This window comes from Mustela nivalis (genome assembly GCF_964662115.1).
Source record: "Mustela nivalis genome assembly, chromosome: 18".
Taxonomy (NCBI): domain Eukaryota; kingdom Metazoa; phylum Chordata; class Mammalia; order Carnivora; family Mustelidae; genus Mustela; species Mustela nivalis.
The window spans coordinates 25,491,104-25,507,934 of NC_139037.1; the positions used below are offsets into that span (position 1 = coordinate 25,491,104).

At 42.9% G+C, this 16,831-nt stretch overlaps 2 protein-coding genes across 10 annotated transcripts in view; one reads left to right on the plus strand and one right to left on the minus strand.

The window, feature by feature from the left end:
* Nucleotides 1-10,670, plus strand: part of CNOT1 (CCR4-NOT transcription complex subunit 1) — a 111,662-nt gene extending 100,992 nt beyond the window's left edge. For all 8 annotated transcript variants that reach the window (XM_082712366.1, XM_082712370.1, XM_082712368.1 and 5 more), the window contains exons 43-49: nt 849-950; nt 3,991-4,164; nt 5,605-5,754; nt 6,736-6,916; nt 9,084-9,216; nt 10,036-10,170; nt 10,331-10,670. In XM_082712366.1, the coding sequence (XP_082568492.1) occupies nt 849-950; nt 3,991-4,164; nt 5,605-5,754; nt 6,736-6,916; nt 9,084-9,216; nt 10,036-10,170; nt 10,331-10,409 (954 nt within the window). In that variant the 3' untranslated portion in view covers nt 10,410-10,670. The remainder of the gene's footprint in view (nt 1-848; nt 951-3,990; nt 4,165-5,604; nt 5,755-6,735; nt 6,917-9,083; nt 9,217-10,035; nt 10,171-10,330) is intronic.
* SETD6 (SET domain containing 6, protein lysine methyltransferase) lies at nt 10,176-16,800 on the minus strand. Of its 2 annotated transcripts, XM_082712387.1 has the most exons (10): nt 15,772-16,800; nt 15,475-15,576; nt 15,247-15,391; nt 15,028-15,169; nt 14,700-14,894; nt 14,454-14,574; nt 13,020-13,200; nt 12,716-12,858; nt 11,855-12,568; nt 10,176-11,802 (listed from the first exon to the last, which is right to left on the minus strand). In XM_082712387.1, exons 1-9 carry the CDS (start codon nt 15,796-15,798, stop codon nt 12,263-12,265), a joined length of 1,362 nt encoding a protein of 453 aa, XP_082568513.1. In that variant the 5' UTR covers nt 15,799-16,800; the 3' UTR covers nt 10,176-11,802; nt 11,855-12,262. The 2 variants fall into 2 exon arrangements, with proteins under 2 accessions (XP_082568513.1, XP_082568514.1); XM_082712388.1 differs by lacking the exons at nt 10,176-11,802; nt 15,247-15,391; nt 15,772-16,800 and having other exon boundaries at nt 12,022-12,568; nt 15,475-15,560.
* Nucleotides 16,801-16,831: the final 31 nt, after the last annotated feature.

Genomic DNA, 16,831 nt, shown 5'->3' on the forward strand with positions numbered 1-16,831 from the left:
CTGATTAGCCCTTAAGAAAATGTGACTACTTACGTGGTTGGCAAAAAAGAGAGTGAGATAATCCTTAAATGGAGTGGGTTTTATTTGGTATTCCAGGAGGAGGAACACAGTAACATAAACTTATCCAAAAGAACATAGTTTGTATAGTTGGGAGTTGATGACAGGCCATGTTTGGCTGAGAAGATTTGTGTTGTGAACTTTTTATAAACTGCAAGTTACTGGACAGGAGTTGGAAGTGGGAAAGGAAATGGTTGAGACCTAGGACTTAATTAAAAGAAGGAGTTAAGAAAACAGACCTCTGTCAGTTTCTTAATTGACTGTTTTGTGTCTGACATTTTCTGAGTTTTCTGAGTTTCCTTGTCCTCTTTAAATTTTGCTATAGGAACAAGGACCTCTATATATCCTGGAATTTCTGGAGGCACACCCCCCCCCCTTTTAAAGATTTATTTCTCTTTAAAGAGAGAGTGTGAGCACATGCATACATGGCGGGGGTAGGGGCAGAGGGAAAGAAGCTCAAGCAGACTCCGCATGAGGGGGGAGCTGGACAGGGAGCTCCGTCTCCTGACCCTGAGATCACAACCTGAGCCAAAATCAAGAGTCCGGTGCTCAGCCAGCTGAGACACTGAGGCACCCTTGGAGCCATTTTGTTGTAAATATTATTTCTCACTGTTGCCATAATTACACTTAGTCCCTTTTCATGCCAGTCTTTGCAGTATTTAATGTCCGTATTCTCTAGTTACATTAGTATGAAGATGATAGTAAGTCACAGTGTAGCTGCCTGGGCATCTTTTTGATGATAGAAGAGCAACTGAGTATAATTATGGCTCATGTACATTTCTTTCTTTCAGGGATGGCCTATGTATGCACAGCTACTGATTGATTTATTCAAATATTTAGCGCCTTTCCTTAGAAATGTGGAACTCACCAAACCTATGCAAATCCTCTATAAGGTAATTAATTTGCAGTTACACATTAAAATACTTTAAACTTAAAATTTTGAACACTGTCAACTGGGAATATGAGGCCTATTTTTTTTTTATTAATTAATGCTTTTATTTTTATTTTATTTATTTTTTTTAACATTTTATTTATTTATTTGACAGAGATCACAAGTAGGCAGAGAGGCAGGCAGAGAGAGAGGAGGAAGCAGGCTCCTCACAGAGCAGAGAGCCCGATGCGGGGCTCAATCCCAGGACCCTGGGATCATGACCCAAGCCGAAGGCAGAGGCTTTAACCCACTGAGCCACCCAGGCGCCCCTAATTAATGCTTAAAAAAAAACAAAACAAAACTGTATTTATTTATTTGAGAGAGGGCATTGGGGAGGGGGCAAAGGGAAAGGGAGAGGGACTTCTATCCAGGGCTTGATCCCAGGACCCTGAAATCATGACCTGAGCTGAAGTCAGACACTTAACCGACTGAGTCACCCAAGTACCCCACTTTTCCTATTAAGTTTTTAAAGAATAACAGATCCTCAGGAAAACACAAAAATCAAGTGTATTTCATAACCAGTCCCCAAAAAACATATTCATAGGTTCAGCTTCAATAGATGCTGCTAGTTTTACAAAGTATATGTTTCCATTAACTCTTATACCAGAATATCCCTGGTATTGTCTGTTTTTTGTTTTAGCCATTTTGGCAATTGTGCAGTTAGGATCTCACTGTGAATGAATTTTGCATATCCTTGATTTTTTTAATGAGTACAGTGGCCATTTGGGTATCATTTGGTGATGTTCCTTTTATAGTTTTTTGCTCATCTTTTCACCAGATAATGTTTTTCTTATTTTTAAATAGGAATTCTTCATATATTCTGGATATGAGCCCTTTGTTTAATACATAATCAGATTATTTCCAAATCACTCTTGTGGCTTACCTTTTTATTCCCTTAAAAATAGGTGTCTTTTGAGGAATGGAGACTTTCAATTTAATGTAGTAAAAATGATCCAAGTTTTTGCTTTCGTTAAATGTTGGCTTTTGTATCTCATGTTGGCTTTGCCAGTCCCAAATTGACATCTATTCTGCTTGTACTCTGTTCATTGCCCAAGAACCTACATTATTCTGGCTTTTGTGTTACCATAATATGATCTGTCTCAAATTTAATATTGTGTATGGGTGAGGTTCATTTCCTCATCCTTCCTAGTACTGCCACCCCACAGTAAGTAATATAAGGCTTTTGAGTACCATTTTTTATTCCCCATTGAATTGATTGGGCACCTTTATCAAAATAATTGACCATTTGTGTATGCGTGTCTCTGTAGTTGATCTGTTTATCTGTTCCTAGGCCAGTACCAAACTGTCTTGATTTGTAAGACTTACTAAAAACCAGAGTAATGAGTAAATTGTCCTCACTTTGCTTTTTTAAAGATTATTTTGGCTGTTTAATGTCATTTGCCATTGCATAAAGAACTGTATAGTCAGCTCAACTTCTGAAAGCTGGCTGGGATTTAGATTGAGATTGCAGTGGATCTATAGATCACTTTGGAGAGAATAGAGAACCTCTTAATAATATTGAGCCTTTCAATCTTGAACATGGATGTTTCAATTTAGTTAGGTCTTTAATTTTACTCTGTAATGCTTTGTAGTTTTCCAGCATAGAGGTTTTCAGTCTCTTTCTTTAGAATTATCCTTATTTGATGTTTTTTTGTAAAATTGTAAAATACCTTTAAAATTTTTTGTTTGTTGGCAGCATATAGAAACAAAACTGATTTTTTTTTTTAATATATATATATATTGCCCAGCTACCTTGTAGCTGTGTATCTAGCTACCTAACAAAATTTACTTTTTCTGAGAGTTTATCTGTGTCTTTTGTGGGGAGAAGTGTATTCTTTTTGTTTCTTTCTTTCTTTCTTTTTTTTTTTTAAGATTATTCATTTATTAGCCTGCTCACATGCACAAGCAGGGGGAGCAGCAGGCTGGCTCTCTGCTGAGCAAGGAACCCAGTGTAGACATGGATGTGGGTTATGACCTGAGCCGAAGGCAGAGGCTTAACAGACTGAGCCTCTAAGGTGTCCCAGGAAGTATGTTCTATATACACAGTCAATTCATCTACATACAGCAGTGGATTTTTGCTTTACTTTTACCTGCCTTATTGTCAGTGGCCAGTAACTCCACCAACTGTTGAGTAGAAGATGGAGATAATGTCGTGTTTGTCTCCTTAATGATCGTAAAGAAAGCTTTCAGTAATTCATCATTATATTTTTATAAATCTACAGTTTTGTTTTGCAGATGCCATTATCTGAATAAGGAAATGCCCTTCTATTTATAATTTGTTGAGTTTTAAAATGTCATTAAATGGGTATTGAGTTACATTGAATGATTTTTTAAAATGAAAATTTTTTTTTATTAATAACTCCATCAAATGCTTAAGCTGCCATTGCATTTGGGACCATTTCATCATGATATATCACTGTGATTTCTGTTTCTAATATTTAAGATTTTTGTGTGATTTTTCACATCAAGCTTCGGTATCAAGAGTATGCAAATCTCATTAAAAGAATTGGAAAAAACTGAGATTGGGAAAATTGTATTCATTTTTCCTTAGGTGCTTATAGTGAAGATTTTGCTGGTAAAGCCATCTAAGCCTGGATTTTAATCTTTTCAAGGATACCAGCTTTGTTTCGCCCTCCTTCAGTACTTTTTACAACATGTAATTGATTTTCCTCTTTTACTTTCTTGGTTTTCATTAGTTGTTTTTTCCAGCTTCTGAAGACAGAATTTTTTGCCTTTTAATTAATTAGTTAATTTATTTTTGCCAGCCTCTTAAAGCATACACATAAAAGGTGTAAACTCCCCAAAGCTGGTTTTTGGTGATTTCCAGATGTAAATATTTTGGTAAAAAGCCTGTAATTTGTTACCGTAGTATATACTTTTGTCTTTTTTACTTACGGTAATATAAATTTTACTCTTATTTCCTAACTTAATGCGGGAAACAACCAATGTTTTTTTTTTCTTTCTTTCTTTCTTTCTTTCTTTTTTTTTTTTTTTTTAAATAGGGTACTTTGAGAGTGCTTCTGGTTCTTTTGCATGATTTCCCTGAGTTCCTTTGTGATTACCATTATGGATTCTGTGATGTGATCCCACCTAATTGTATTCAGCTAAGAAATCTCATCCTGAGTGCCTTCCCAAGAAACATGAGGCTCCCAGACCCATTCACTCCTAATCTGAAGGTAAAGTTCCAAACAGTGCAAGGAGAAGTAAGTTATATCTTAGAATTTGAGCCCTTTCTCTAGTGGTAGACCTGTTTAACCCCTCTCTTCTCAGGCATATACACACACAAGTTGTTAGGTGAGAATGCTGTTGGGTGGTGGGGGGAGATCACGTTATTAAGCTTGCTGAATGTTAGTTCACAGTATTTGCCTAGCTGCTATTTTAAATTAATTTTGATAGTAAATTCATTTTTATAGAACCTTAATAGAGGTGTTGAACCAGTTATTTGCTGGGTGGCCCTGGTTTACAGAATTGTAGAACAGAACTTTGTAATGCTCATATTTCAAAGGTGTTTTTTGTATGTGTAGCCCTGATGTGGCTACTGTAATTTTTATGTATTTTGCACTCTTTTCTTTAATATGCATTATTTATTTATTTACTTGTAAGTAGCAAGTATGATCTGTTCTGCTGGGGCTTTTTTTTTTTAAGATTTTATTTATTTATTTGACAGAGAGAAAGAGAGAGCACAAGTAGGCAGAGAGGCAGGTGGGGGGGGGCAGGCTCCCTGGTGAGCAGAGAGTCGGATGCAGGGCTCGATTCCAGGACCCTGGGATCACAACCCGAACCGAAGGCAGAGGCTCAACCCACTGAGCCACCCAGGCACCCCCCCCTTTACAAAAAGATTTTATTTCTTTATTTGATCACAAGTAGGCAGAGAGGCAGGCAGGGAGGGGGGTGGGGAAGCAGGATCCCTGCTGAGCAGAGAGCCCGATGCAGGACTTATCCCAGGACCCTGAGATGATGACCTGAGACGAAGGCAGAGGCTTAACCCACTGAGTCACCCGGGTGCCCCTGGGGCATCTTTTTAAAAACTAGAACTGTTAGGATGAGGAATCTCCTCTGTATTCTTTTTTGAAATCCAAGTCCAGGAAACAAACTTTTAGTGGTATACGTTAAACCTCGTTGCAAAAGTTACCTTATCCAGCCTTAATTTAGGAAGGTACCCTGCCCTAATTTAGAAAGATATATATAAGAGAATTTATTACAGAATGAGAGATTTGTATCATGTTGGAGATATTCTTTTAATTAAAGATTAATAAAAAGTGGCAGCTCTCATCAGGACATTTATAATGTACAGTTTTGGGAAAACACTCCTACCACTTTTTATTTTATTTTTATTTTTAAAAGATTTTATTTATTTATTTGACAGAGAGAGATCACAAGTAGGCAGAGAGGCAGGCAGAGAGAGCGAGAAGGAAGCAGGCTCCCTGCTGAGCAGAGAGCCCGATGTGGGACTCGATCCCAGAACCCTGAGATCACGACCTGAGCTGAAGGCAGCGGCTTAACCCATTGAGCCACCCAGGCGCCCCAATCCTACCACTTTTTAAGGCAGAGACAAAGAATTTACTATTGACTCTACATACACTTCTGGTTTTGATTATTTTATCTGTCTGCTGCAGGTGGATATGTTGAGTGAGATTAACATTGCACCCCGGATTCTTACCAATTTTACTGGAGTGATGCCACCTCAGTTCAAAAAGGATTTGGATTCCTATCTTAAAACTCGATCACCGGTCACTTTTCTGTCTGATTTGCGAAGCAACCTACAGGTTAACTGGTTTGATTTAAAACTTTTAGCTTTCATAGAAAGCATTTTGTAGGCATAGTCCCGTGGATGGCCTATTTGGGAACGAGTGTTTGTTTTGTTTTTTTAAGATTTTATTTGAGAGAGTGAGGAGGAGCATGAGCAGGGGGAAGGGCATCGGGAGAGGGAGAAGCAGACTCCTAGCTGAGCAGGGAGCCTGATGCAGGACTCAATCCCAGGACCCCTGGGATCATGACCAGAGCTGAAGACAGATGCTTGACTGAGCTACTTACGTACACCTGGGAGTTAGTGTTTTCAACTGGATTTAAAATTTTTAAAACATAAATGTTATTTCTACTGGTTGGATGAGATTATATGAGATTACCTGGATTATGCATTTTACCTACTGACACAAAGCTATTGCCTTGGAAGAGGCAACCGGGGAATAGGCTTGTTTTCTTTAAGAATAATACTGCTGATAATCATTCCCTGTCAGTCCTCCCAAGATTGTTCTAAATGGATTCTGGTTGTTGGGTGTACAGAAGAGGACTTGAAATTGTGTTATCTTTCCAGTCTTTCCATACCAGAAAACTACTTTTTCCCCTCCAAATATTTTTTTTCTCTAAGATTTCATTAATTTCCAAAATGAATGTGGGGCTCAGACTCACAGCCCGGTTATCAAGAGTCTCACACCACCTGCTAAACCAGCCAGACGCCCCTCCAGATATTTTAATGTAGTTGAGATAATGCATAGTCTGATTTACAAACTTTACTTGTTTGCTGATACCTTTTCAAGTTTTGGCTTCCAAAGGGAAATCGTTTTTGGTACTGACCCAACCATCCTTAGGCAACTATGTATTTGTTCAGCAACCTCACAAAGTCATGCAAATTTCTAAAATATAAATCACAAATGTTGAGAGCAGTTCAGCTCTTCTATGAAGGCATGAAAAGGGCTAGAAATATTGAATCCTGTGTGAAAATAAGTAGCTTTGTTTTGTTCGTTTAGGTATCCAATGAGCCTGGCAATCGTTATAACCTCCAGCTCATAAATGCACTGGTGCTCTACGTAGGGACTCAGGCCATTGCACACATCCACAACAAGGGTAGTACGCCATCAATGAGCACGATCACCCACTCGGCTCACATGGACATCTTCCAGAACCTAGCTGTGGACTTGGACACTGAAGGTGAGTGAGGCCAGCCAATTCTGAGAGTTAAGTTCTCTGCACCTTTTGCCATAGTCTGATCATAAAAATATTTTAAGCCACAACGGACAGTTATTTTACCAGTATGTTTATGGCTGTATTTTTTTAAATTTCAATCCCAGTTATCAGTGTTACATCAATTTCAAGTGTATAGTATAGTAATTTAGTAGTTCCATACATCACCCAGTGGTCATCCTAAATGCAGTCCTAAATTTTCATCACCTGTTTAATCCATCTCTATACCCACTCCCCGTTAGTAACCTCCAGATTATTCCCTAAAATTAAGTCTGATTCTTGCTTTGACTCTTTCTCATTATTTTCTTTTGCTTGTTTCTTAAATTTGCCATAATGAGTAAAATCATATGGTATTTGTCTTTCTCTGCTGGCTCTTTTATCTTTAGTTGTATACTATCTGCTTAATGCAAAAAAATTGGAGAAATGGAAAGAAATATCCAGAATCCCTACCACATTACTTAGTATTTCAGTTTGTATGATTACACTATTTTTTTTTTTTAGTGTGAAAATGAACATTTTCTTTTTACTAGCCTCTCTTTAAAAATAAGCTCATCTTAGATTGTTTTGTTAGCCTATGTTTCTCCCCAGCATTTATTAGTGTCTGTTAGGCAACTTGTTAAATATTAGGTATATAAAAATTAACATAGGATTTTCCTTAACCTGCTTTTTGGAAAGTTGACAGTATAGAATTCTTCCCAAAGGTTGCATCTTGCCTGGTCGAATCACATTTCTTTTGGTCTTCTATATTCATTCTTAATAGAGACCCCAGTAGGTACTAATCAACTACATAGACTTGCTTATTTTAACACAAAAGTACTTTATTTAAAAATTTTTTTGAAATTAGGCTCGAGCCCCACAGGGGTTTGAATTCAGGTGACCCAGCAGTCAACAGCTGGATGATGCTTAACCAACTGAGCCACTCAGGCACCCATAACATACATATACTTTAAAAAGGATGCCTACTTTTCACTTCACTGGTACCAGTTCTGGAGGAGATAGTTAATCTTGATACACAAGCACTTGCTTGTCTGTTTGTGAAGGGATCTGAAACAATATAAAATCAAGATTTAACAAGACTGAACATCATTATGTCCATACTCAGCAAAAAAAGGGGGAGGGGCATAGCCTTTAGTGTTAAAGCTCACTTGAATAGCCTTATAAACATGAGTAATAATCAAGCAGAGGCAGACCACCAAATCCAGTTAATATGTATTTATTCCAATATAGTCTAAACTAGCAGTTCTCACAAAGTGTGGAGTGGAAGCCCTAAGGGCTGGTCATCCCCAAAACCCTTTCACTTAAGGACTAGGAGGCCAAAACTACTTTCACAATAATGATGTGTGTGTACTCAAGTTGTCATGAGTATCCAGTGGAGTTCTCCAGGGGCGACATAAAACACAACATTGGAACACACTGAACATGGGGCAGAAGAATCCAGCTGTCTGTTAAGCGACATTAAAGAAATCTGTGAAATTGCTATTCTTCCCTATTTTTTTTTTTTTAAAGATTTTATTTATTTGACAGAGAGAGATCACAAATAGGCAGAGAGGCAGGCAGAGAGAGAGAGAGGAGGAAGCCGACTCCTTGCTGAGCAGAGAGCCCGATGTGGGACTCTATCCCAGGACCCTGAGGTCATGACCTGAGCCGAAGCCAGCGGCCTAACCCACTGAGCCACCCAGGCACCCCAGCTTTTTTTTTTTTTTTTAATTTATTTGACAGAGATCACAAGTCCGCAGAGAGGCAGGCAGAGAGAGAGAGAGGAGGAGGAAGCAGGCTCCCTGCTGAGCAGAGAGCCCGGTGTGGGACTCAGTCCCAGGACTCTGAGATCATGACCTGAGCTGAAGGCAGAAGCTTAACCCATTGAGCCACCCAGGCGCCCCTTCCCTAATTTTTTTAAATGCTTATATGCAGGGATCTGTTTTTAAATATTTAAAAAAATGAAGATACAAAGTAACAACCTCCCATCCCAGAAATGGAAACACTGGGGACTCAAGACCTACTGGTTGAAACTAAAGGATACTGTGAAAACCTGTATCAGAAATCCAAACCTTAGCCCCTCAGAATGATTTGTCTTTTTATGTTGGCTTTTCATGTGAGACAAGTCTGCAATAAAATGAGTTTTCTGAATTTCTAGGTCGGTATCTCTTCCTGAATGCCATTGCAAATCAGCTGCGGTACCCAAATAGCCACACTCACTACTTCAGCTGTACCATGCTGTACCTTTTTGCAGAAGCCAACACTGAAGCTATCCAAGAACAGATTACAAGGTAAGGGAGATGTTTTTCAGATAATTCTATGTGGTGCCTCTTCCCCTTTGTTACAAAGATTTTTTCCCCCATGTAGTCAGTATTGAGTATCTTTTACCTGTTAAATAGGAGATACGGTTGTGAGCAAAATGGACATGGTTCCTGCCCTAGCAGTTGACTAGTCTGTTAGACACAAAATGACAAGTAGAGAATTACAAATTCTAATCATTGCTAAAATAAAAGGTTTCTAACAAAAGGTACTGGCATTTTGATTGAAAGTCAGCAGTTTCTCTCAGGTGGTGGTAGTGGTAGTGATGTTTTTTCGTCCAGAGTCCTGAATCTACAGTCCTGTTAAAAGCTATCTAAAGAACTTGGGCTTTTCTTTATCGTCTAGTCTAGGAGAAGTTTGAAAGAGAAATAACCAAATCATACGTGTTTTTCTTTCCCCCTTTTTTGATGTAATGGTAGTTTAGGAATCTGTGCAGACTGCTCAGTCTGCATAGCATTGGAGATTGGGCAGTGGGTAGATTCTGGTGAAAGAGATAAACACATTGTAAAAAGTGGGACAGACCTATTATCTGATACGGTTATTTTTACCTTAACTCAGTCTTCTAGACTAATGGGAAGAGGGGCAGGATACAAACCCAGGTTTTCTAATTCCAGAATCCACCTGATTAACCATACTATATATATAGACATTACTCCACTTGTCATTAGTAAAGCTAACCTTTACATGTAATTTCATAATCAAGGAGAAAAGTTAGGAAAAAGGGTAAAGGAGAAGTGGTCATAAACTTGTAGGTTTCTCTGTGCAGTAACTAACCCTTTTTTCCCCTTCAGGGTTCTCTTGGAACGGTTGATTGTAAATAGGCCACATCCTTGGGGTCTTCTTATTACCTTCATTGAGCTGATTAAAAATCCAGCGTTTAAGTTCTGGAACCACGAGTTTGTACACTGTGCCCCAGAAATTGAAAAGTGAGTTCAAAGTCATTTTTTATTTAAGAATGAGAAACAGATGATGGCTCTAACTGGGGTGGGTGATTAAGAAGGTTAATGATAGCCAAAGCTCAGGTGACCCAAGATACTGCCAGGTCTGAAGTTTTTCTCACAAACTTGTAACTGTCTCTGTTTTCAGGTTATTCCAGTCGGTTGCACAGTGCTGCATGGGACAGAAGCAGGCTCAGCAAGTAATGGAAGGGACAGGTGCCAGTTAGATGGATCTGCTTCTCTGCTGTAAATGTGTCACAGCCTGGAGGTCCCACTGCACCAGGTTTATAAACTGGCTGAAGAACCCTTTCAGCTCTTCCTGACTTTCCCAGCCCTTTGGTTTCCGGGTACCTGCCCCAATTACTGTTTGGGTCAGCTTCCTATGTGGGCACGTTCCAAAGTTTAAATGCTTTTTATTGACTCTTGGCCAAAATTTAGAAGATGCTGTGAATATCATTTTGAACTGTGTAAATATATGAAAGATAAAACCTTTGTCTGGAACTTCTTGGGTTTGTGCAAAATGTGTCCAAGGCTAGTAGGTAAACTTGGTACCTGCCTAGCTTGTAACTGAAGGCTGTTGATGCCATGCACTTGTGTGGGGATATAACATAGCTCCATGTCTCCGACATTCCTGGTGTCCCAAAGAATAGCAAAAAAAGCCAGTTTAAATATTGTGTAACTTATTTTTTTAATGTGGACAGGGGACCCTGAAAATCACAAAGTTGTTAAAAATGTGTATGTGCTACTATTTGGTATGCTTAGGGAACACGGGAAGAGCTCACAATCGAGAGCCCATGGATTTTTGTTTTGCTTCTTCCCCAAATCTGAAGCTGACTGCTGGGAGAGCATCATTTTCTCATTTCAGCTGGAGAACTTAGCCCTTTAGGCCCCAAGATACAGTCAGCTCTTTTTATAAAGGGAAACCACATCACGCCTACAAGTGCCCCTAGCGCTCTCTTCATACTTGTAAATTGTGGGAAAGGGGACTAAAGCATATGAATTGCCCTTCCTCCTTCCCAGTGAATAGCCATATAGGCTATGTTGAACAAAAAAGTCAAAAGGACCAATACAGCCCCTTTTGTAAAGATTTTGAATGTTTTGTAAATGTATTGGTCCATGTGTTGTATTTTGTAGCCTTTCTAGCCCCTGGGCTCTAGCTCCCTTACTTGTATGTGTATGCATACTGTAGTCAAAACATTAAAGTCATGACATACGTGTGAGTCCACTGTGCCTTTCTCAGTAGCAGCAGCCAGTGCTGGTGGTGAGGAGGAAAGTGGACGGCCCCGTCTCACAGAGCCAGGGGCCATGAGGAAACATCACTTCTTGCTGAATGATGATATCTTTCCCACTAACCTGGCATGTTTCAACAGTAGAAAAATCACTGGAGCAGGTTTCTGTGATAAAAGAATTACAAAAGATTTTTCATAGCCTTTCTCCTCGTGGGATTTTGATATATTTAAAATTTATGCCACCTAAAAAATACCTTACCTTTGATTGTCAAGTTCTATGGCCACAGAGGACAAAAAAGTTCAAGATTAAATAGAAATTTTAACAAGTAAGGTCTGAATGTCATTGGTGTCTTATCTTAGGGTTCCTTCCCTTAAGGTTGAGCTGTGCCATCTATAGCAAACTTCAGATTGCTGAGGAAGTAAAACAGTAGCTGAGTGCCAGCGCCATACAGTTCACCAAACCCTCAAACAGGAAACAGTCTTGGAGGGAAGAAGCTTGCTCAAAGTAGACCCAGGTCTACTTTAAAGTCCATGACCTTAACTACTTACTAAAGACCAAGACCTTACTACTGTCACATTTCTGCTAACTCTAGTTCAGACTGAGAACAAAGCAGTTAAATGATTTATTGGTCTTAGTAACCATCAGCAGTTTCCAATTTTAAAGACTGTGCCCAATCTTCAAACGGTTAGCCTTACCTCAGAGTTAACCCTAACATGCTGCTTTTCCTTTTGGCATTTAATGAAAGGAAAAGTGAAGCAGAAGATCCAAATTCTCATTTTTTTCAAGCATCAATGAATATTAGCTTAGAATAAAGTTCTTGTCGATATTTCTTCAGGCAACACAAAACCTGCTAACTTGTCAGTTCCAACAACTGGTGTAAGATCATCTTCTGACCATAGCGAACCTGCAAGGCCTGCTGTTCCCTCCAGCTCAGTTTGGTGTACACCTCCTTGTTACCTAGTAAATCTTGTTCAGATTTTAAGTCTGTGGCATAGTTTTGCAGGGTCAACAAAACACTGTCCCGAAGAAGCTGTCTCCATGATGCTTTGAGTTTCGGGATATTTGTGATTGTCAGGCTGTCCTCTTCCCTTTTATTATCTCCCCATCCATCCTGGTCTTTAAACTCTCTGAACTCCTCAGGAGACATGCACAGTACCTAGAAGCAATCATTGGGCCCTTTAATTGTGTATTTCTAAATTTAGAGAAGCCTATCTCGACAGCATTTAAGTGTGTTCTCCCTCCGTTCCATGTTTCCTTTCTCATCTAAGCTCTAAATATTTTTTGGGTATTCTCAGCCCTTTACCTTGAGTGTAGTGGTCAGTTCCTCTTCAGTGAGTATCTCCTCACGCCCAATCACAAAGGCTCCCTCTTCCCCAACCATCTCCAGTTTACATAAGAAATCCCAGCGTTCATAGAGTAGGAGCCTTTCAGCTTCAGCTTTTGTTCCTGTAGACGGTAATAGTGTTAACGTCTCCATAGATCCAGCAGTTCTTCTTCTTATCTACTACCCAGTTTCCAAAGAATGGGGCAGCTGCTATTTAAGAGCACCTGGGGTGGGCAGAGACCTATCCACTGGTGTCGCAGGATTGCATCAACCAGACACTCACCCTGTAATGCTGCTTCACGAACTGTCACCATCTGAATGTCAGCTGTGTCATCCGTGTTGTCAGGATATGGTTCAACAAAACCATACATATGAATCAGTTGCCAATTAGCCATTTGCCCGTAAGTGTTGAAAATTTCATGGCCTTTAGGAATGGGCTGAGTGGCCACCATCCGAAGACAATTCTGGGGTGGAAGGGAGAAGCTGGGACTAGGCCCTTCCCTGGCCAGCCCCATGAAGATTAATTCCCTCTTCGGAAGATTTTCCCAGTGGGTATAGTTCAGCACTGGAATTGACGATACGACTACCCACATTTTACTTTTAGTTCCTATTAAAGTCCTGTATAGGCATACCTCAGATTGTATAGGATCGGTTCCACACCACCACAAAAAAGCAAATACTGTTTAAAAAAAAAAAATGAGTCAAGTGAACTTTTTTGTGTCCCAGTGCATATAAAATGTATTTCAAAAAACAGCTTTTTTGCTAAACAGTGCTAACCACCACCTGAGCTTTCTGGGAGTTTTATTTACTGATCAGATCACCAAAACAAATATAGTAATAATGGGAACTTTTGAAATATTGCAATTCTTACAATTTTAATTCTTCCCAAAATAGGGGACACAGTCCTGAAACAAGAGGGTACCTGGGTGGTTCAGCCGTTAAGATTCTGCCTTCGGTTCAGGTCATGATCCCAGGGTCCTGGGATCGAGCCTTGCATCAGGCTGCCTGTTTAGCAGGAAGCCTGCTGCTCCCAAAGGGGGGAAAAAATGGCACCGATAGACTTGCTCAACACAGGGTTGCCACAAACCTTCAATTTGTAAAAATCACAGTATCTGAGGTGAAATATGCCTATACAGTAGAATCAAAGAGGTGAGACTTACAAAAGGTCAAGTTCAGCCTCACTGCTTTATTAGGTGAATCTCTGCTCAGTCACCTGCAGTACTTAGAAAAAAGCTGCTTGTTTTTAGAAAGGAACAATTAAACCCCAAGTGAAAATGGCAGATGGAGGCCAGGATTAAAAATAGCCATTCCCTAATTCCATAAACTTCATCTTTTCTTACAATATTCCACTTAGTAAATGGAATTGATACAACCCTGGTGTTATCTTTGACCTGATGTATGCCCATCCGCTTCCCCTCCCTGCTTCTCCCCACGAAGTACTGACAGTATAGCCAACCTCTGACACCAAGAAAATGATTGGCAGTAGCTTAGAAAAATAACCACAACTTTCTTTGCCGGTATTGAGGTTTTGTGTTTCAACTGTTCGGAATATGCAAACAACCTACATCACAAGAAAAGCTAACTTCATCTCTGTTTTTACCATGAGGAGAACGGGCCCCACTTAGCCTCTCAGACCAGCACAAATGACAAGCACTGGTTTGAATCAAATGCCTGATCATCAGTGCACATAAGAACAGTAACAGAGGGAGGCACTCACTGGAGAGTATTCTAGATTGGCATTATGATTGGCTAAGTGGTTTAGTATGTCTGCAGCAGGCACCATCAAAGGGGAGTTTGGCTCCTTTTCATCCTCCTCTTCCTCCAGTGGTTCCTGAAAGCTGCCACAGAGAGAACTCTGCTAAAGCCCAGTGTAGGGTGAGAGACTGGGGTGCGGTTCGCCGTTCTTTCCCCTCTTATCCCTCAATTCTAAAGGAAGAAAGTCCTTCAAGGTCTGCTCACTGACCTGTAGGCCATCACAAGAGCCACGAGCTGGCGGTAGAGTTCCAGGGAGCGAACCCTGGGGCTGAAAAGATCCGGGTGGGTTTCCATGAAGGGCAACACGATGGAATAGTACTCGCTGCGGATGTTGGCCAAGTCCTTCTCCACGGCCTCCGGTACACCTGTGCCCTGCAGCAGTCGCCTGCGCTCCTCCTCAGGCCTGCAGTGACACCCCACCCGAGTTCCCTTCGCACACCCCACCGGGACTAGTGCCTGGGGACCCGGTCCCCGGCCAGGCCGGTTCGAGCCAGGCTCCGGTGCTGGTGCTTCCCACCCCCTACTAAGGCGCTCACCAGAACATGGGGTGCTCCAATCGGCCCAGCTCCGGCCAGAGCGCAAAGTAGGGGCTCCAGGGCGAGGCCGGGGCCTGCAGCTCGTGCAGCAGCGCCAGCAGCAGCGGCACCCAGCCCGACTGGCTCTGCAGCGCGCCTCGCTCTGAGGGAGACACGGAGGTGAAAACCCGCGCAGCTGCGCGGCCCGCCTCCCCGTCGCGTCCCCGCCGGCGCACCCACCTCGCTCCAGCAGGCCGCCAATGGAGCAGGTGTGCTGCGAAAGGAGGGCGGCCCGCGGCACGGCGAACAGCAGCTCCCCGGGCCGCACGCTCTCCCGGGCCACCATGCCGTAACCGGCCACCGTTCCCTGCCGGCTCACCGCCACCTGGACCGGGCAGCCGCGGGTCAGAGAAGGCGTGCCCCGCCCCCACCGCCGCGTACGCCAGCCCGCAGCCCCCGCCTCTTCACCTTGGGACTCAACTCCAGCCCAACCTGCCGGCACCAGCTCAGGAAACCGGCCACCGGGTCCGGGTCCGGGTCCGGGTCGCTGCCGCCCACAGGCTCCGCCACCTGGAACGAACCAGCGCCGTGGAGAGGGCCCGCCCGGGAGAACGCGCGGGACGCGGGAGCAGACCGAGGTGCGAGAGGAGGGGGGGTTCTCGGTAGGGGGAGGAGGCGCGGAGGGCAGCCAGGGACCCCCGCAAGCGAGCGGAGCAGGGGAGCGGCGGAAAGGGGCGCGCCCCGCTCCCGTCTCCTGCGACTTACCCGCCGGCGCTTCGCCTCAGTCGCCATTGCCGAAGCCGCGCGCGTCAGGAGCTCTGCGCCGGCGTTGCCAGCGTTTCCGGCGCCTCTGGAGTCCCACAAAAGGCCCTTTGGGGGGCGGGGCCTACGTCCCCGCCCCGACGCCACGTGACGTTCGCCGGTGCCTCCGACGACGAGTAGGGAGTTGCACCTGGTCGAATCACTCCCCCGGGAACGTTCTTCAGAAGCTCAGGAGTTCGCAGCTGGGTTTAGGAAACGGGCGGTCGGACGTCTCCCTGACTCGCCTCGAGCCTGGTTCCGAGCCAGGCCCAACTCTCTCCCCTTTGTCTCCAAGAGCTGAGACATTTCGAAGAACAAAATTCAGTTTCTGGATACCCGCGCGAGGGCCTCCCGGGTGACCGGCTGTGGGCGCACCCAGGTGGGCGGCCAGCCTGCCTTCCTCATCGGGACTGGTCGTCAGCCAGGGTAATCGAAGCTGTTCTTTGCGCAGAGCTGGGGTGCGCGCGCCTGCGTGCCCGGGCGCCGTGGGGCAGCTTGTGTGCGCTTCCGAGGGGCATGGGAAGGGTTCTCAGAACGGGAATAAACCACCTCTGCACGCACTCGCTGGTGTATCCCTGTTTTTCATCATACGCATATGGTGGGTTTTATTTTTATTTACGTGCTTTATTGACACGTAACAGGAACGCTATGTTTATTGAGTTAATGAGTCAGAAGTGGTGGTTAAACATAGGAAAGTAGCATGCTGTTAAGTTTAGAAAATGAAGCAGGGTTTTGAAGTCCTGCAATGCTAAAGCCAGCTCCTAGCTTGGCTGCTTCTTAGGGCAAATCCCTTATCCTGAGCTCCGTTTCTTCACCTGTGAAACTATGATTATTTATATCCAGTGGAATTAATGTAAGGATTGTAGGGACACCTGGGTAGCTTAGTTAAGCATCTGTCTTCAGCTGGAGGTCGGGTTCTCAAGGTCCTGGGATCGCCCAGCCCCGCTTTTCCCGCCACCCCGCCTGGCTCCTGCTTCTCCCTCCGCCTCCCCGCTTCCCCGCTCCATGGTCTCTCTCTCTCAAA

Excerpts from the sequence above, each read along its gene's own strand:
- SETD6 (XM_082712387.1), bottom strand. The coding sequence starts at position 15,798 with ATGGCGACTGAGGCGAAGCGCCGGCGG. Across the intron at positions 14,575-14,699 it reads GCTCTTGTGATGGCCTACAG|CTTTCAGGAACCACTGGAGG; the intron begins GTCAGTGAGCAG and ends TCTCTGTGGCAG. Across the intron at positions 13,201-14,453 it reads CCAATCTAGAATACTCTCCA|AATTGTCTTCGGATGGTGGC; the intron begins GTGAGTGCCTCC and ends CTTCCACCCCAG.